General features: G+C 37.5%; 1 protein-coding gene across 16 annotated transcripts in view; it reads right to left on the bottom strand.

Annotated features, from left to right (window-relative positions):
- Nucleotides 1-21,109, bottom strand: part of LOC107220256 — a 192,776-nt gene that overhangs the window by 57,445 nt on the left and 114,222 nt on the right. For all 16 annotated transcript variants that reach the window (XM_046744640.1, XM_046744642.1, XM_046744641.1 and 13 more), the window contains exons 2-3: nucleotides 17,654-17,846; nucleotides 11,521-11,678 (exon numbers count right to left, since the gene is read on the bottom strand). In XM_046744640.1, coding sequence (XP_046600596.1) covers nucleotides 11,521-11,678; nucleotides 17,654-17,846 — 351 coding nt within the window. The remainder of the gene's footprint in view (nucleotides 1-11,520; nucleotides 11,679-17,653; nucleotides 17,847-21,109) is intronic.

Here is a 21,109-nt window from a genome sequence, read left to right as displayed (position 1 = left end):
CAGGATCGTCTGCGGAAACAGGTGCAAAAGGACATCGTTATTCATCGTCAACTTACGGTGAGCTTGAGCTTTGAAATTTTTGGTCCTTCAAGCGAGCTTATTGCCAAAAATTATGTCATGTATAATGGGCTGCGAATTTTTCTACTTTTCATCACCTTTGGTGATAAATGATAAAAGTGTTGGCTTTGGTTGGAAATTGCTTTTTTTTAATTTGAACGAATCTCACGCTTACGAAACTCTAGAATCGAAAAAACAGTTTTTTGGCTTGTCCGACGATCTCTTGCGATAATTTTGGAAACTGCTCATCAAAAATATTTGAAACTTGACAGGCTTTTACAATCAAATGATGGAAAATTACGTGAAATATTTTCATTTTTCGTTCAACTCAAATTTCGGGTTCTACCGGAAATTAATTAATTTTTAATGTTTTACCGACAAACTTATAATTTTTTCTCTTTATTATACGCTTTCTAAACCGGCACCTGCAGAAACCTTTGCATATACATCGAGAGAGATTTTTAGTTCCGGTTACCGTTCAGTCCTTAACTATTTTAATTTTTTACTACAATCGACAAAATATAGTTCTAGGTAAAAAATGAAAATTAGTTTTCTAGCTGTCACCGGAAAGTCTATTATCCGTTACTATTCCTTCTCATCACGATCACCGTTACTATATTTTCTTGCAACTGTTGCGAAAATTTAATGCTTGTGCAAGAATAAATTGACGTTAAATCCTTGTTTGACTAAAAAAAGTATAGTAAACCTCAGAAACTGATTTTGCGTTGCAAATACCAAAAAAAGTATCGACGATAGCGCAAAATGTTTACGCGTACCTCGTTTTTCGCGATTCCAACAATATTCAAACAGTTTTTTTAACGATACCTGTTTTACAGAATTTTTCTAGTTACTGTAACAAATGAAATCATTCGAATTCGTGACGTGTAGATTGTTGGAAAATCTTTTCTTTCACGTTTGTTCATTTCCTCGGGATTTTCTTTTATTTCTTCTTCTTCTTCCTTTTCTTTCCATGCGGGCATAATATACCGTTTTTCTTTATACCTACTCACTCCTTTCTACGATCATTTTACCCCGATGCGATACCTTGTCCTGAATACCTATCGCGTGCGTAGGGTGAATTTGCAACCGACCTAAGAGGGATATTTTATTCAAAACGTAATAAACATTTCGTACCTCCTTGCCTATCGCCCCGCAGCCCAAGGCTCGCCAACTGTAGTCATATTCGCCCTCGCTACTCGCTGTCTCAATTTGCATAATACGTTTCTTGATTTTACCAAACTGAATGTCTGCCTGTTGTTTTTCCCACCCATTTCCCACCTTTCGATAAGGATATTGATACCGATAGTTCGCGGACGAAAAATATCCCATCGATCTGTCGTTTTGCTGTCACAAAAATACTTCGTCGAGAGAAGTTTCGAATTCCAATCAAAACGAGCTTTCGACATCTCTGAAAACGAAATTTCGGCATCGATTGCACTCGATGTGTTTAATTATTGTAAAAATTGCATTAAAATTTTTCAACACAGATAAATTACATAGGTTCGCATAAAATAAAACAAAATTGAGATTTTCTATTGAGATGAATAAATTTCGATTTTATACAACAAATAACAACCGAAACCTTTATTTATTTCTTACGAAAGTTTGTTTTTGTCATTTTTACGCCGATAAATAAGTCTTGAAGTTTTTTGGTGATAGCTTATATGGAGGCCTATTTAGAAGAAAAAGGAAAATGTTTTCTTCAATATTTGATGGACTTTATCGTTATTAACGTTATCAGGGGCAGTATAATGAGACCATGATGGGATATTACGTTTGGGGTTTGATACGATAAAGTCCGTACGAAAATATAAGAAGTACGAAAAATATTCATTTTTAAAATTTGTTTATCGATTCTTTTACATTTGTAGTTTATTAACGATTATTATTCTCGACTAAAAGCGATTCAAATGCAAGACTGAAGTTTGTTTAATTTTTATTCACAATAAACGTTTGAGGAAATAGATAATGTTTCTTTGAATCTGAAGTTCCATTCTGGTTTCTACAAAAACAAACTTTATCTAATTGAAAAAAAAATAAATAAAAAAAAATTTCCATTCATTATTCACGCAGAAGAAATAACAATTTGACATCCGTAACCGAGACTAAAAATTCGTGTCGACCAGTGTTTATTTACGCAGATCTATAATTTGAACAACTTTTCGTTTTTTTAAAAGTCTTAATATTACGATTACACGATCAAGTGAATTATACATATTTTTCTACTCGAACGAAACGCGTTAATTGATAGACAAAATGTATTCGACGCTGTAACTGAATTGAAGAACCCATGAAATATGATCACCTGAGATAATTAGGAATGAGGTGACAATATTTGAGCGGGATTTGACGAGGTGTAATATTGCGGGACACACACACATATATATATATATATGTATATGTATATATCCGTCGCTTTATAGTTTCGCGACGGAATTCTAGAGCAGGGAGAGAAGGGAGTTCGCTATTTGCGGTATGGGAATAATGGCGAAGGTTGATTAAACTGTGTATCGTTGAGAGTGAGTGTATGGCAGGTAATGCCTTTCGCTAATTGCCAAATAACGTGATATCCACTATCGAGCTTGCGGATCGCCCGACGGATTTCCAGCTTCGCGGTAAAACAGGGTAAACGGACGCTTGCGGGGTTCTTGATTCCTGATCAGGCTGCTCCCCCTTTCGACAACTATAAACGGGCTTTGCCCAACCCTGTTTACCCAATCACGATATTTACCCACGTGACTATATGTTTCCCTCACCCTAAATTTTCAGTTTTATTCGCTGCGCGATTTTGAGATTACAGACATTTTATCGGGGACACGGTTTCGTGAGAATATCCGTGAAGTGGAAAAAAGTTGAAATCTGAAATTCCCTGATTTTTCCAGGTATTCCAGATTTTAAAAATACGATTTTTTCAGAAACCCTTCAACAAATATCATACTGATTATTGACAATTTTGTTTTTTAGCACATTAATACTCGAATACCTTTAATATTACATCTGGAAAATATCTTACTGTCCCACTATCAATTTACAAACAATAGCCTTCGATTTTCCGTACAAAAAATAATAATATAATAAAATAAAAATAGAATATACACAAACTAGTCCGACGAAGCAAAATTTTTAGCGCAATTTTTTATTGTTTTTTTATTCAAGATCGATGTTACTTTGTGTATAAGCGAGTTTATTTCTTCGATGGACTCAAAATTACAGTCTTATCTGTTGAATTTCCTGACTCTTTCAAGCTTTCTTCAATCAATTCAACTCTGACTGATTTCAATCAGAATTGCCGAACAGTTTTTGTTCCATCAATTCTTCACCGTACTATTTTTGTTTTCATTTTTCACGGCCACTTTAATTACCTCTTCAATTAAATTGACCACGCCGATGTTTATTACACTGGTTGAAAAATTGACTTCGATTCGAATGCAGATACGAGCTGACATTTTCACCAGGTTACAAATTGCATATCTGTCTACGATGAAAAGTTACGGACTTGTTAACGTCCCGGTTCAAAGAGAGGCGGAAAAGCGAGTCTTCTCGATATTTTCGCGTAATGAGAAAAGTACCTACAGTTTTCAAATAAAAGTTGATCCACGTATCGCTATCGAGAGGCTGAAAGTTCAGACGCCGATCTGTATCGAGTAGCGAAGGTTGAATCGCGGTATAAAATTTTTACTGAAATGATGAAATTAGTGGAAAAAGAAAATATACAGTTGAAACGAAAGAAATTAACAATTTCTCGTTATTTCATAAGGCGAAAAAAAATATTTACCGTCGTATTTTCGAGTTCAATTTTAGAATGGAAAACTTTTCCTCATCCCCGAGTCGGTGTAAATTACCACTTCTATAAAAAAAGAATATTTTCTTCGTAGGATATTAATTGCTATCACTTTCAATGATGATAATTTTTTTGAAAAGATATTCCTCTTCGATTATATCGCAGATTTAATTGTTCCTCGTATTTATTATTTTTACCACATGTGAAACGATGTGGGAAAAAATCCATTCTAATTCGCTTCACGTGCACCTCAACTTATCTCAGCATGTAGGAATAATTTGAGCAAACGTGCAATAACCACTAAAACCAGCTTAACATGGATTATCCGCGTTGTGAGAATCCGGAAAGCGAGTTCAAGTGCTTTGCAAATATATATCCAAATGACGAGTATATTCTGCGGTTATGAAACCGCGTATCTTTTTGCGGCGATAAAAATTTCAAACCCACAATCAGAATAACGGTTTGCGTATAGAGTAAAATAGCGTTAATAATTTATGCGGAAATAAATCGCGTGTTAGACGAGAGTGATTTTTTTTTTTTTTTTTTTCACCTCAAATCACAGAACAAGGCAGATTTTTATGAAAAAAGGATTTTGCATCGCGTGCAAAAGATCAGAGTCTCTTAATATTACGAATGATAAACTCCTAAAAAAAAAAAATCACTCGAAACGATGAAACTCTGCGAGCATTTTTTTTTTTTATCTGGTTCCAATAATCTTCGGACCATAGAACCAAAGTTTAAACGACGATTCGGAATTTTTACTCAATAGGTAACTCAGTTTTTACCAATTGTTACGCAAGTTAATATTCACTACAAACTATCGTATACAAGGTAAAGAAAAAGAAAAACAGAAAGCACAAGTTGATTAAAGTTTCTTGGATTTTTCTGATATTATACTATCGACATTTTTTGGTTAACCTTGGACTTATTTAATCTCTAATTAAATTCACATCTCTGTCACGTGAGTTTGATATAATCGAAAAAAAGCTTACAATCAACAAAGGTAAGAAGCTCAAGGTGCTTAAATATACTTTTGAATACCTTTCACCGCTTCGTTATCGACGTATTCAAATCGTATATCTGTATACCACGTCGGACTTGATCTTTGATGAAAATTGAAACGTTAGAAATGACCAAAGTGCAAAATCTGGAGACGACGTGAAACGGTGTAAAAGAATTTCCTCTGCGTAACGTATTTGTTGTTAATAATAATGAAAATGAGGTGTACTTGTTCATTACGAATGCAGAGGAGAGAGGGCGCGCTTTGTGAGCACAAGAAGGATCACCCCCCTCGGCGTTTGAAAGTCTGCGAAGTAACTCTGAGTGGATCGGATGTATGTATAATACATACACTTTATATACCTGTAATAAAGCGACGTTAAAGCGAAAGAGAAAAATGAGAGCGGATGAAGAGTGAATGGAAAGAAAGAGCAAAGAAGTGCGGAACAAATTCAAACCCATGAAACGAAGAAGAACGCCTTAAGTACCGTCGGCTTCCCCCCCCCCCCCCCCCCCCCCCACGGCCATCGGGCTGCTTTCTAATAAACGTGGGCTTAAGATGCCCCTTTTAAATTTGAATACGATTACCAGGGGATGCCGAGTATTTACTGGTTAGGGATAACGCCCAAGTTTTGCCATATTTTTCTACACCTTGTAACCTAACCACGCGATTTTTCAACGAGGAACTTTGTTACCCCTTAATTAATTGTTACAGTGCAGCAAACAAACTGCGAAATCGATACTTTTTGTCAAATTTGTTAAAAGATTGTATTTGCACGTTGATTAGTTACCGAATTACCGTGTGCTTTTTAAACTTGCTTTTCGATGATTTCTTTGAGAATGCATGAAAAGGTGAAGAAGGTGGTCCGGTGTTATATTCATGCTTTAATTTAAGTCGAATAAAAATTACTGAAAATGTAGAAAGTTCGTTAGATTTTAGTCCGTCATAGCAATATCTTCTACAAAGTTATTGAAAAAAGTTTTCCTTTTATTTTTCAACCGGTTATTCTATATTCGCATATGTTTATTGTATTCAATGTCGCTGTAATGTTGTATAATTGAATATTCAACGATGCTAATTACGTGTAACGGAATGGGAGATTTTAAGGGAATTGATGAAAAATAATCCTTCCGCATGAAATGATTAACCTGAAACGATTAAAACGAAATGGAACTAAATATGCGAGATTTTCATACGATTTAAAATCAATTATCGTCGGTGTCTGATCTTTTCCTCACAATTCCAATATCTTTCCATTATTTTGTATTTTTTAAAAAGAACTTCGTGGCTTAAAAATTGGATAATTTATCTTCGAATAAAATTACCAAACGTCATCGATTCTTGGGTAACGAACAACGTCTTAAGCGATCGGTAAAAAAAGTTAAAATGTTGGCCGTCATTACCGTTCGATATCTGCCAGACTTCGGTCCCCTTTGCCACATTATGACGTTGCTTTAAATCGTCTCTCGGTCAATGGTGCGGTAAATTTAATGTGGAAAGTTGGCGAAAACGACCCTTGTCTTTTACTTTTATCCCCGCGTCTCTCGGACGACTCGCTTTGCGATATATAATACAACTCGGTCCTAATGCGTCTGTCGATAAGTGACCTTTGCGCGGAGTAAACAAATAGCTGCTATATTTTCTGCTTCTTACTGCGAGAAATCTTTTTTTTTTTTTTTTTTTACCCTTTCCCGTCGCAGATTGACCGATTATTCTTGTAAAAAATAAACCACAAGGACAGCGCTGCAGTTTTCAATCGTTGCCGAAACCGAGAAGAATTTTTTTTTTTTTTTTTTATCAATTTTCAAGGATGGGGGTTGAAATCCCAAAAAGTCGACTTTTCGAAAAGCCGAAAGTTTCGATGTGAGAATTTTAAAATAACGAATGATCAATGGAGTGAAATTGGAATTTTCGATAAATCACCCGGTAAAATAAATGTTTTTCAAATTCACTCCGAATAAACAAAGCACGTAATGTGGAGATATAGAAGAATGAAGGTTCGGAAATTATTTTTCTACAAGACAACTTTTCGTATTTATGGTATTTCCACGTTTTCAACCTTCGGTAATTTGACTTTCGGGATTTCTTTCCGTCGACTTTTTTTTCGCTCTCTCGCATTTTTTTTTTTTTTTTTTTTTTTTTTTTTTTTTTTTTTTTTTTTTTTTTTTTTTTTTTTTTTTTTTTTTTTCACCCCAGTAACAATTTGCATTATTGGTGTGCGGGGGGGGGGGGGGGGGGGGGGGGTCGTAGGACTCGATGCTTATTTTCCTGCAGTATATAACAGTGACGATATTCGAGAGGAGCAGATGTGAGGCTAACAACTCGAGCGTGACTTATCCAGATATTGGAGCACATTTCTCGAGCTTTTCTGCGTGCACGGTGAGAAATAAGAGACGAAGACAGACGCGGCCGCACGAATATACGTCTAAGGGTGAAAGAAACGAGAGCGGAGATAAAGAGAGAAAGAGAGAAAGAAGAAGAGAAACGGACGTTGAGACGGAGTCGGGGGACAAGGATCGAGCTGAGGGGAAATGAAAACTTGCAGACTGAATTTTTTGCATGAATGCCTCCGTCTCAGTAGATGAGTCTCGTATAGCATCGGCCAAGCCAAGTGTACCGCGTGCCAGGAGATGAATTTTTCAATCTCTCAGACCTCCGCGTGTACGTGTAATTTATATATGCGTACGAAATTTCGCTTCGCATTAACCGAATAACAGTAATTTTTAATCACCCGAGGATAAAAATATTATAATCGTTGAGTGAATTTTTTTTTTTTTTTTGGCACGATCGGGAAATTAGACTGAATGAATTTTTGACTCTCGGAAGATATTCCTTGGGGATTTTTAAGGTGAACGTGAAAGATATTGTGTTGTAACAGAACGACGAGAAAGAAGAAAATATACCTACTGAGATTGATGTTTAGAAGATGAAACGAGGTCGATAAGTATTTGGTGGAATTTGAATAAAAGAATCTAACTTTTTAATGTGGACAAGAATTGAAAGCTAGAGTTTGGAAGATAGTCTTGATTATTGAATTAGAAATAAGATTCGAAATTGGGTTGTAAAAAAGATTAAATAATAACGCAACCGGTATAGAATGTAGGAAAAAATCCAGAATTCTTTAATTAGAAGTTTCATCTTCGCTGCATATTTTCTAACCGAGTCAAAAATTTTCGTTGTGCGTTTATCGCAGTTTTAATCAACACATCAAATTGACGGATGTGACAAAAAAAATTTCAATCGTAGATACAATTTAGAAATTATTTTCCAATAGTTTACTAATCCGTGTATTTAAATTTCAAAATTATTAATAAACCGATTTTATTTAAATTTACGAACGGAATATCGAAATTACAAAAATCTAAACTTTCTAGAAAAGTTAATATATCTCCAAGATCCCGCAGAACGAATTTTTGATTCAACCTTCTGTTTTTGAAAAACTAATAAGAACGTTCCTGAAAGTCTAAATAAAAAACACAGAATATGATTAAGAAAAGAAAGTTGCAGCTAAACCAAATTTTAATTTATCAAAAATTGTTCCTCGGCAGCTTAGAGGATAAATTGACGATTTAAAAAAAAAAAAAACCTGATTTTTGTATTTCCGATATGCCGTTCACCTACAAACTTACGGTTACCGTTTTGCGAGTTATTTTTCGCAGACTTTCAGTCAAACGGACATACCAGCTTAAATTTTGAAAATAATCCAAGAAACTTTTTTTTTCGTCTTTGAAAGTAAAACTCCGCAGCTTTAACATGCGTTTTAATTCAATCTGTACCGTCTGTTAGTCTAGTCACGATAAAACATCAATCGAAACGATCATTTTCTATTGCCCTCGCCATAGAAGCACCCTTGAATTAAATTTTTCTTCTTGCGATCCGGTATTTCCAAGAAATTAAAAAAAAAAAAAAAAAGATAGTTTCTCGCACAAGATAAGCGGCTTGTGAACTTTTCCAATTATTTTAATGCCTACAAACTTACGCATTGTGTAAACTACGTATCTATACATTGACTTAGCAAACTCGAAGGTATTGTTTAAGCTCTTGTGTGTATATTCTGTGTGTAGTATTTGTCGCACAAAATATTTGCCGGTAAAAAGCTTTCGAAAATAATTGGCTTCGTCAACGTAATGCGCTCTGGGTAATATACATATATATATATATATGTGTATGTATAAGCATCGACCAGTATTATTATCATTTCGCGAATGCCGGAATCCCGTTGAGGAAATTTCAGTAGAAAAAGAGAATAGCGAAGAATATAGAGGGAACGAAGAAGCGAAGACATTTATCAAAGCTAGTCGGCGAGTATTACTCGGGGGTGGATAAAACGCCCCCTTCAACCACCCCGACGCTACATGGCAGTGACGTTTTAATAAAATTATCATTAAAATCAAGTCGAGTCTCCGGGCGGAGAAGGATGAAGGGAAGGCACGCCGTAAATCTTTGTCTAAAAACTTTGGAAACTTGAACCTCACCCCCGACGGGGAGGGGATGTGAGGCGTAGGATGGCTGCGAAACTCTGTATAATCAAACCAAAAAGCTCTCTCTCTCTCTTTCTCTCTCTCTCTCTCTCTCTCTCTCTCTCTCTATGTTTCTCTTTCTCTATTTCTCTCTCGCACTTTTCGGAAGAGAACTTTACGTGGAACTTTCAGCCGAAAGGCTCGAGGGCAGGATTTTAAGCGCAGCAGCTGATATATTCTTCACTAGTGTACATTGCGCCTATACGTCAGCCTGAATATACTCCGAATTATCTTCTTAATTGAACTACTCGAGGCGCAGGCACTTGTCGACTGTCATCCTTTCTCCCCCCGCCCCCGGATTTCACACTTTCGAAGTAAACCTCGACGTAGTTTATACCTGCACGTTATGTTACGCAGTGAACGCGGATTCGATTCGCGATTTTTTTTTTATCACAGATTTGACATTTTATTTATTCAAGATTCGAAGATATGATAGATTGGTTTTGTTTTTTTCACAGTTGAACAATTTTTTTTTTTACAATTACTCCTACGATCATTCTCTTGTGAAATTGATTCCAGAAAACAATGTAAAATTTATTAACGTAAGAAAATTACAACGATATCTGTGTATCGATGATAAACTGTATTGAAAATTTGTTACATGTTTGTTATTTTAGACAGAAATGTGAAAATATTAGGATACAAAGATGTTTTCTTAAGTTCTACAGAGTTAGAGGTCAGAGTTCAGAGACGCGATGAAATTGCAACAAAATCCTCAAACATATATATATATTAGAGTGGTCCTTGTTGAGGGTATTGACGAATTATTACCGCCCCATCACTGAAATCAATTTTGGGGGATGGTCTGGCAAAAATTCGTCAACACCCTGAATGAGGACCACCCTAATATATATACATGTATAAATTGGATGAAAGGACAAAGCTCAGCTTTTCCCCCGTCGTCAAGCACGGGTGAAACAAATGAATATCATTTTTAATTGCCCTTCAGTGGGGTAGAAACGTCCTGGCGACGGAATCCCCGCGATAGGAATGTCAACGGTTTTCCTTGGACCATTTATCAACGGTTAAAACAACTGCGACGAGACGGAAGCTGTTTCACGAGTCGCGATGAAATTCACCTCACGATGAGAAAAGTACACGGTTTATAACAACGTGTGAAAAAAAAAAAAAAAAAAAATTAAGCGGGGAAAAAATTTGTTTCGGTACGGAATGAATTTTGATATCATTTTTGCATTTTTTTTTTTGTACTTCTCTTCTCTATTATTTGTTATTTTTATACTCGTTTTGAATTTGTTTACTTTATATTCATTTGCAATTGTGAAAAAAGCCGCAGAGGAATTTGGTTTTCTCCGCGAAGTATGAATAATTAATTAAGCATTTCGAACGTTGGTGAAATTTCAACAGCGTTGCGAATCGCGACGCGTGCGTATGTGACGCTGAAATTGGGGTTGAAGGATAGAAGGAAGGAAGGAAGGAAAGGGGGAAATATAATGAATTTTACAACCCTCTTGTCGTTTCGCGAGTTACGAACTGTCTGGCATTACGGTTTATGGCCTGATGGCAATTGTATTTTCTAATTGTACTCGGCTACCAGCCTTTTTGTGCTTTCATTAGCGTTCTTAACTCGTATTATAACAATATCCTTATTATTATAACAATAATAATGCCGAATTGGCTCAAGCAAATCCCGCCGCAGCGACGAGTAGGTAATTTATTTAAATATACTCGCGATGACAATTTCGGCTGAATAACAAAAACGAAATGTTCTCCGAAATAAATTACAATTCTTACACATTTCCGCTGATTATTTCAATTATTCTTTTTCTTTACAACGTAATAATTATGATTCAGGTTCGTTTAAGTTTGGGATTTAGATTCGGATGAAAGAAAAATTACACGACACTCATATTCGAGAACTGTGATTAACGTTCAACCAGGTTGAATTTAATTGTAGAAATAAATATTTTCTTGATATCGAATCTATGTCGATTCAAAATTAAAGGGAAAAGATCTCTGATTCATCAAAACGGAGAAGACTGATATGAACATAACCCTTTGTAGTAATTCTCCCCAATCAAAGTCTGTTCGATTTATTTGGTTAGTTTCTTTTAGGTTCACATCGAGTTTGTTTTTTCACTGATCCACGCATTCGCGAATCATTCGCATTTTTGCACAAATCTTCTTATCGTGAATTCACTCACCTGTAACGGTCAATATAATGTGCTGGACGTTATTGCACTCTCGGTTGTTCACCGCCATGTAAGTCGCTTCGCATTTGTAGAGTCCTTCGTCGTCGAGCTTAAGATCAGGAATCTTGAGGAAGGTCTTAGTCGCGTTCGCTTCGTACGTCATATTCGATCTGAAATATAAGATTTCAACGAATATATTCAATTTCATAATAGTCTCATGCTTTTAAAAATTAAACAATTACTTCCATCGTTATATGCATTAATTACATTTTTACATTTGCATGGTATTTTCCACAAGCAAGCCGCATTTTCCGCACGCTTACACAAAATGCGTTGGAAAATCTGACATTTTTTTCTGGCAAAACTTGGTGCGCAAAGTCGAATTTTCCACACCGCGTTAAGAAAAAATGTCATTCGTCACTCTCCGGGAGAAATTTCGTTTCACCTCGAAACCGATGACGTATTTTCGCACACGTGTGGAATATGTGGACACGGAACCTAACGGATTCTCCGGATACTGCGAGTCGGACAATGCCGCCGGATTTGGAAAGGCGATTATTATCCACCGGCCAGCAAAGAGAGGAGCGGAGAGAGAAAGAGATAGAGAGAGAGAGAGAGACGACTAAGGGACTTCGGCAGTGGGTTAGAGAGGTTCCAGAGGCCGGCTGACGCGCACCGTCCATTATCCTGACCGCGCGCTTCGAACTTTCACGGGAAGTTCGAAAGTCGAGAATTGGCAATGCCTTCGGCGATTACCCAGTTCGCAAAATTCCGTCTGCGAACCGAGCCGCAACCTCAAAGGACGGCTCAAGCGAATCCTTGAAAGCTTTGAACAGGCCGACGGATTTATCGTGAAACGAACATCGTTGTTTACTTGATAAAACATCATTGATATTCATTGGCCATTCGCTCGAGGAGAAAGTTAGAAATTTGGAATCTTTAATAGTGAAAAATCGTTAAGCAAGGAAACTTGAATGTCTGAAATATTTTTTAAAATTCAACAACGAATCGATCGAGCTAACTTAAATTACTTTTCGATTTCGGTAATTTATAGTCTACCAATGATTTCTTTTTTTTTTTCCCCAGTGTTCCGAATGATTTTATCCAATTTGAAAATCGAAGAGAATTCTACAAAACCATTAAAAAATCACGTGACAATTTATTAATCGATGTGAATTGTCGTTACATCAAATTGTAATCCATCGTGTTTTTTCCTAAATTTGCGTTAAAAATCGCAGGTATAATTTGTTATTTACTGAAATTGAAAAAGTGCATTTCAAATTTTTAGAGCATAATGGTTGATCGGGCAAAAAATTTGACTCGACGTAGGATTTAATTTTTGCATTTGAGAAGTTTCACTTCAGGCTTCGGCATAGAGGGAAGAAGAAGGATCGCTTTTTCCGCTCAAGTAAACTCACTTCCCTTCAACGAGGGTCTTCAACCAGGTTCTAAGAGTGCCAAGACAGGACAAACGTCAAAGTCGGCCCCCGCCTTTTATACATGGAAAAAATAATAGCTCTTCCCTCGATTGCCGGCCTTTTTTCCTCCTCCTGTCTTCCTTGTCTTCGTTCCTTTCCCTTTTCTTTTTCGTCTTCGCAAACACTCGTGTGCAGACTGTAGACCTTGGACAAACAGTTATCCGTATAGATAGATACCGGCTGTACAAGCTGCAGGAGTCGAGAGATTCGATCCTGATTACCATCCCAAGTCCGGATGATTGTCCTTTTTCTTCATCGCGTGTTTCAACCCGCGAACGAATGAATTCCCGCTGATTAGTTTGACCGACTGAAACAGCGACTGAAAGATTCATTTTATAATTCTCTTATCTTAATCTCACAAACGCTGCGCGAATAGATAAAAATCAACAACAAAAGTAGGCGGGTGAAGAAAAGGAAGAAAGAAAACTTGGGATGTGAAGAGGTGCTTTTATATCTGACGTATAATATCCTCTTAAAAAGTTTGCCAAAATATCGTTCCTCAGGGTTTTGCTATCCTTTGTATTTTCTTTTTTTTTTTCTTCCTCCCACTTTCTCTGGTAAAAACCAACCGTATTCCAAGCGGTTTCGAGGGTGTACCGCAAACTCCGGAAACCTGTCGAGGAAAAAGTTTTGACCAGCTACCGTCAGCTGACCGTCATCCGTCACTTTGCGAAGTCCCGCCTGATGCGTAACAGACGGTTTCACCCTCCGCAGTGTCCTTAAATTTTTTATTTCACGTTGAATCCGTTGTTTCTTCTGTCACTCTGTCTCGTCTTGTCCCTTGTTTTCTTCCCGTTCCGCAGCGCAGCGGAAAACTCGACCGCAAAATCATTTACCGTTCGTCTCAACGTTCCGTTCCGATGTACGACTCCAGGGGATGATGCGATTCGGGAGCAAAGATCGGTGAGGGAAAGGGGAGAAAGAGAGTTGATGTATCGAAGTGCTGTCGGACGATTTGTTGGACGAATTAATGCAGGAGGTTGTGGAAATTAAGCTAAGTATCTCGTGCAATCAGTATTCATGAATAATATGAATACATTTACAATCGTTACCGTCCCGCAGCCACCCGTGAGACTAATTGTTTGCCTTGACTGCCGGAGCCGAAGCTCGGGATCTTTCTCCGATACCGTTTTAACAGAATCTCTCCAGAGTGATGGAGAAAATTGCGAAATTTTAGGCAATCCGTGTATTGTCTTATCGGCGCAAATGTTGTACCGAGAGTTTTCTGTGAAACTGGCCATTCAACGCGCGCTGACAGAGAAGTTTCACAGAAAATCTAATTACAAAACATTGAATTATGAATTTTGTCATCAAAGAACTTTCTCTTAACATCTTGTTTGTATTCGATCATATTTGCGAAAATGTTGTACCGGGAGTTTTCTGTGAAATTGGCCAATCGACGCGCGCTGGTAGGGAAGTTTCACAGAAAACTTGATGAAATATGAGTTAAACGTGAAGTTTCTGACCGAAGAACCTTCTCTTGGCATCATTTTTTTTCAACTATTATATGCACCAACGGCCCTGAAATATTTCACCAGGATCGCATTCTTCCCCTCCTTCTTCCTCTTCGTCGAGATCTGAGATTATTTACTACACTCTACTTCTGCTCGGTCTCCTCCGGGGCACTGCGATAACATCGTAATGACTGCCCGATATCCCGACCGGCCGGACACTAACTCAGATTATCCCTAGGTCAGCCCTCTCAGACGCCGCAGGGTCATTTATATCGGCCGAGAGGGTGCCGAAGGGGATTTTGGAATGGTGGCTGCGCATTTTCCTCCTCCCTTACGCTCGATGCTTATACCGGACATGAAACTCCGAATTTCTTTGGCAACTTAACTTTGGTTAGCCTAACAATATCCGCAACGAATTCGACTTTCGGTGTGTTAACGATGATATCGAGAACATTTTTTTTATTACCCTATCCCCGTTGCCAATTAATTAACAACATTTTATCCGTTACGAGGAGAACGTTGCTGTTTGAAATTTTTCAACAACCGTTGTATTATACGCTGGGCTAATTAAAGACAAGGAATGTTCATTAACATTTTTGACGATGCATGATGATTAAACTAGGAAATAAATAAATTCGTTTTTTTGTTTTCTTTCATTTACCTGTATCGGCTGTCAAAATCGTTAGCAGAAGAGAAAATAAGCGAGAAGTATAACAAATAGAGAAAATAGGATAAAAGTTTGAAGCAAGGAAGAAAGTTCCGAACCTTTCTCCTCTTCCATCTTAAAGGGAGGACGTGCGCTTGTTCGTGTGAGAAGAACTCATACCAGCCGATATATAAACTTGTGACTGTCCGTAAGAAGGCGAACGAATGACCGTTGTAATCGACTGACGTTCTATTTCAGCACCTTCGGCAAGGCGAGGAAACTTATCCAGTTATGTGTTCCCTGCAAGTTTCCTATACACGTCATTTTTGTAGCGTATACCTAGATTGCAATTGTCAGATAGAGAGAAACGGGGAAAAACTAACGCCGAGAGATACAGACTCGCGTTTCACAGGCACGGTGCTGAATTATAAACCTCCGGCGTTTCGAGGCTAATTCACAAACGGCGAAGGACCCGCGGATTAGAAGTTAGCTACAGGCTCTGGGCTCGTTAGCAATACGTAAAAGTTGCTGAGCCTCGGGTCATCCGGAGGTGAGAAGACTCCTTCGAAAACCGGGAACAAACTCTGCTTTTCCTGGATTCTGTTCCTCTGGGCTGAACGTTCGTTCGTTCGTTGCGTGAAAAGCTGCGAACGAACGCCTTGATTACGAGCCAGAGCTTTATCCCTAGGGATCGAACTCCCCAACATTCTGAAACAGCGCTTGACCGTTTTCTTTTGTTTACTTTTTTTTTTCCACCTCCTTTTATACCTCAACTCATTTGACAGACCCATTAGGATTTGTTCTCTGTCTCTTTCATTCGTTTTGATAATCTTTTTTCTTTTTTTTTTTTTGTGTCGTTACTCAGCAGATTGGTCAACATTGTTTGTTTTTTTTTTTTTTATTTGAAATTTTTGCGACACAATTAACATATATTCGAAGATGACTTTTACTTTCTTAGATGAAAATTGTGAAATTTTTTGCAAAGAAGAAATTATTCAGGATATTATGAACTATAAACTTGCAAGTTTTTGTAGCTGAAATAACCGAAGACTGTATCAAAGAAAATTTGGGAATTGTTATATTTGTTATTATCGTTTTCAATGACCTCAAAATTCTCCATCGTTCTCTACCGCGTTATCCTCGGTATGAAATTTTTTTAAGCTTCAATGTGATAACAATCGCTCTCTGCAAAAGTGAATTATCTGTTCAGGAAATATGATCTCTATACACGAATTAATACCCGGAGGGTTGGGTGAATTTTTTTCGTAAAACCGAGTTTGCGGTACTCTGATATCGGGGGTGAAATTTGAGGAGATATTTTTGATTGAATAACTGGACGTGTGCAGGTGTGAGTATGGAAGTATCCACTTCACTCCTTCACTGGTGGGTAATAAATATCGTTTTAAAAATTAAAATTTCATCCCGGGACATTAATTGTGTAGAATTGGTGGTGCGAGGTGCGAGCGAATCGGGATGCGGATTACATTGTCGGTATATCAAAACTGCTCCCTTATTATCACCGTTAGAGCTTAGTTTCACGAAGTAGGTACGCGAAATTATTTATGAGGCTGCTTTGGCTCTGGCTCGATTCTCAACTAACCCGAAAGAGCGCGAAAGAGAGAGAGAGAGAGAGGTAGAGAGAGAGAGAGAGAGAGAGAGAGAGAGAGAAAGAAAGAGAGAGTATTCCTGTTTAATTGAGAATAATGACTGACATTGACGAACCCCTGATAATAAAACTGGAACCAGAAATCCAGAATTCGCTAACAAATACGCTGATTATCTTCTCGTTAATAGAATCATCGCGTGGAGTTTCATTTCACGAGTGATGTTATCTGCAAATGTCATCACTTTTTACAAGCCTTGCGAATTATGTTTTAAATTTTGGATTCCACCGTGCTTTATCTAGATGAATGAAACCCACGCAGTAGTCTGAATCAACAGGTATAAGGAAAAGCGGAGACGGAAATAGTTTCGAAAAATATCACGGATATTATTTACTCTGTGAAGAATTTACGCGGTAAAAGAAATTAGCCCAAAATCATTGAAATTTTCTAAAGACACCACAGTTTGATGACTCGAAATGTTTTAATTGTAAAATCTAATATCATAAATTGTGGTTTATCCTGAACTAAGTGTATTAATTCATTTCTATCACACGGTAATGATTTTTTTTCATACGTGTTCACTGTCATAGGAGCAAATAAAAATATTTTAGATTTTTCAAAAACAGTTCTTTCTCTCTTCTCATTAATTTTTGATTCGGACGGTCCAGAAATTTGATTCTCAATCGAATTTAAATCGGTTTGCTGCCATTTGTCTCTCTGGGTAGAATAGCAAAACCAGTTCTTGACACAGATACCTTTACCGACATCTTACCGACACTTAGCCGAGACACAAACCATTTTCCAAAATGTCTTACCACTCGAGTGAATATCGTTTAACCGCAGAAGGTTTGCGTTTTGGCTAACAATAATTAACGATAAAATGTCGACATAGAAATCTACGTAAAAAACCGGCCTTACTATTCTATTACTCCGACTCCTGACGTATGTTTCGATTTGTCTCACCTGTGCGATATTTCGTCATCGCTGGCAGTCAGTCCCACACCCTCGCTGAATATGAAGATCCGCGTCGCCCCCCAGTACCACTTTATGCTGTGGAGACCCCCGCACTCCGGGAGCTTTAAAGCACAGGGTAATTCCACCGTTGACCCCCTCTCAGCGTGCACGTCAATCGTCAGCGAGGGCTGATCGTTGCTGCCTGAAATCAGAGATGAGAAAAATTTTACGTCTGTAACAAATTACCGCGGTATATTACACTTTGGAGGAATTTTATTGACCATTTTTCACCGCCCCTTTATTTTTACAAAAATATTTCGGTATAAAGTGCGCTCGAGGGCTTGTGTGTGAAATATTGCGCGCAGCTGCTTCCGCCCCAAAATTTATTCACTTTGCGTGTCTGGGAATACCAATTAGCAAGAGGTGTGCAGCGAATTAAGGAAAACGATTATTTCCCGACCCCACAACGCAGCCCTCAAAGTTCACCAATTTCGAACCCTTGTTAAAAATTAAAAATTTGCTCGTCGTTCCACATAACTATGAAACATGCGAATTTTATACATGTAGGATAAATTCACTTTTTATCTGGTTCTTTTTTTTCGAACGTTCGATGCGTCTCTTGTACGACCGGACTAAATGTTCTGTTCCATATTCAAACCGAATTACTCTGCTTTCAGGATAATTGAAATACTTTGACGTTCTTCAATGAAATAATTTCATAAAAATTAGCCACGATACTTTTCAATCTCGTGAGAACATAAAAATGTCAGTCGATAAAGTAAAATAATAAATCGAAAATAGGAAAATAATCATTATTTATCAATGATTGAAATAAAGAAAAAAAAATAAATAAGTAAAATCGAGGCAATTCCGTAGGTACTGTAAATCATCCAATTCTTTCTCCCTGTGTAGGGAAAGATCGCTTCACTGCGTTGAAATTGTTTATATTATGCGGCTGGCATTCGTAAATTCGAAATCCAAGCTCTTCGGCCGATTCGAAAACATCAATATCGCGGTTGCAATGCGAGAATCGAATAACTCCGGGGTTTGTCGCACGTAGTAGATTCAGCGCGCGTTGAATTTATACACATCCTGGGATAGTTTTCATCGGGGAAATCAGTCCGCAATTGAGGACCTGCAAGTGTTTGACCCAGGTCAGTCACGTCCATGGTGAAACGTGACGCGTGTCTGGAGCCAGCTAATCCAAAACTAATAATCAACCCTCACCGTTCCTCGCAATTTCTATACTACACCGCTCGCCGCGATTTTATACCTTTCGTCCGCCAATCCGCAGCGCTTTATACGTATAATCCGTCCACAGGATACACACATGACGTGTAAAACAATTGAGGGATCATGGGACGTCCGTTTAATTGATTGTGTTGGGGCTTGTTTGTTATCGATTTATTTTTGTTTGTTTTTTCCTTCTTCTTTTTTTTTTTGTCGTTCCCTCATTTTCTGGAATTTTTCGTCCCTCTCTGCATTTATTTTGAATACTTTTTGAAAAAAGTACGTGACCGTTACACATTTTTACGTAATATTTATGTTTTAATATTTGATGATGACGAATTTTTGATTTTTCGTTTATTGTATTACGAAATAATTTTACGTTGAGTGTTTATCAAATTTTTTTAATCTGATATTACAAAGATCTCTTCGAAAATTAAAGAGTAAGAAACGTTGGAATTGTAGATGAAAGTTTAGAGATATCGATCATTTATCGCAAAACGCTTCAAAGTGGTTCTAGTATAGACTCGATCAACTTCGCTCTGTGACGGCTCATTTTATTCGGCAGACTTTTTTCTACAAATTAACTGAAACACTTTTCTGATATCTTGGCATTTTTTAACACTCAATTTCACAATGTTAAATGCACTGATACCAAGACTACTTAGAAAAAACTAAAGAAATAAAATCCATATCAATGACTCGATAACAAAAAAAAAAAAAAACTCGGCTTCAACTAATTTTGAAGATATTCTTTCTACGTCCATTATTTTTAATTTTTACATTTTTTGAAACGTCTTGATCGTGGCTCGGGAATACAACAATTTTATAAATACTCGATGTGGGACTATCTCCTGATAAAGGGGATCAAATGTATCAATTTCTGCTCAATCAACCCCCTCGATCAGCCCCGACGTGTACTTCGTTTAATTAATATTTTCCATAACGGACGAGAAGAAATGGAAAATACAAAAATCGATTATTGAGATATCGAAATTACGGCAACGTTACGCAATTGATAATCGTTATAAATCAAATCGAAAGAGAAGGAGAATTGATGATTGAAATCGAAATTACCACCGCGTTTGATCGTACGAGAGGCGAAAGCTCGGCTGTATAATTAACTACGATGACTAGGGTTGGACGAAGGAAAAAAGCATCCCTTATTGGTCCGTCGTTCACGTCTATGTCTCGGACGTGTGATTGGATTTGGCACTGGAACCGATTACCCAATCACCGTGACAAGTGTCGTTTATTTCCATCGACCACCCCTCTTCTCTCTTTCCGTTTCGACCAAGTACGAAAATGTTGTTTGCCGAATGAACGTCACTGTTCCGTTTACTTCCTCTTCGGATGTTTGGGAAAATTTGTAAAAAGACTAAATAAATTTTCCCTCTATTCCGAGCTTTGAAAGTGTTCGAGATTACAGTTTTTCATCGAAAATTCTAGGGGCTGATGGTAACGAGACAATATGCGTTCCAAATTCTAACCGGATAACACGCGTTGGGAAATTTTGATTGATTGACATATTCACACGTATGTAGTTCGACGCGTTGACATTTTCCTGACAAAATTTTCTCCCCTCAAACGCCTCGCAATCCTTTACAAATTCAACACTCGCCGAGCTTTTATGTCTGGGCCTTCGTTCCTCGCAGAGAGAACTGTTGAAAGCTCTTTCTTTCTCTCTCGTTCTCTCTTTTACTCCATCTTTGCACAGCCTGCACTCTATCCCACGTTTTTATTAGCATAAATTTGTGTTCGACACAATTCTCTCCGACACTATTCTACGACAATCGGGATTTCACTCCGCGCAAGCGAGAGAGGAGAAGTCAGGAATGAGAACAGGGATTTTTCTTCTTATCAATGATTCACGCGTTCGCTGGTTAAATCTTCTACCCAAGAGAAGAGGGCTGAATCGGAGTGAAAAACGAATGTTTCGCTCAAGTGCGAATCAAATTTTTACCCTTAAATATAACGCGGAGGATTAACGGCTGCAAGTTTGATGAAAAAAGAAAAGAAAGAAAAATTAAATAAACGGTCAATAATAAGACTTAATTATGAAGATAAAAAAAGTGATCTACCACGGCTGCGTTTTTGAATACAAAATTGTAATATTTCGATCTTTATTTGATAGAAGAAACTATTTAAATCGAATAACCGGAGCTTTCGGAAAAATAAAACCCTCCAATTAAATTTTTGATTCCGATATGCATGGAAATGAAAAAAAGTCACGAATCA

The sequence above is a fragment of the Neodiprion lecontei genome, chromosome 7, assembly GCF_021901455.1.
Source record: "Neodiprion lecontei isolate iyNeoLeco1 chromosome 7, iyNeoLeco1.1, whole genome shotgun sequence".
Lineage (NCBI taxonomy): Eukaryota > Metazoa > Arthropoda > Insecta > Hymenoptera > Diprionidae > Neodiprion > Neodiprion lecontei.
This window is presented reverse-complemented; position numbering and strand designations above follow the sequence as displayed.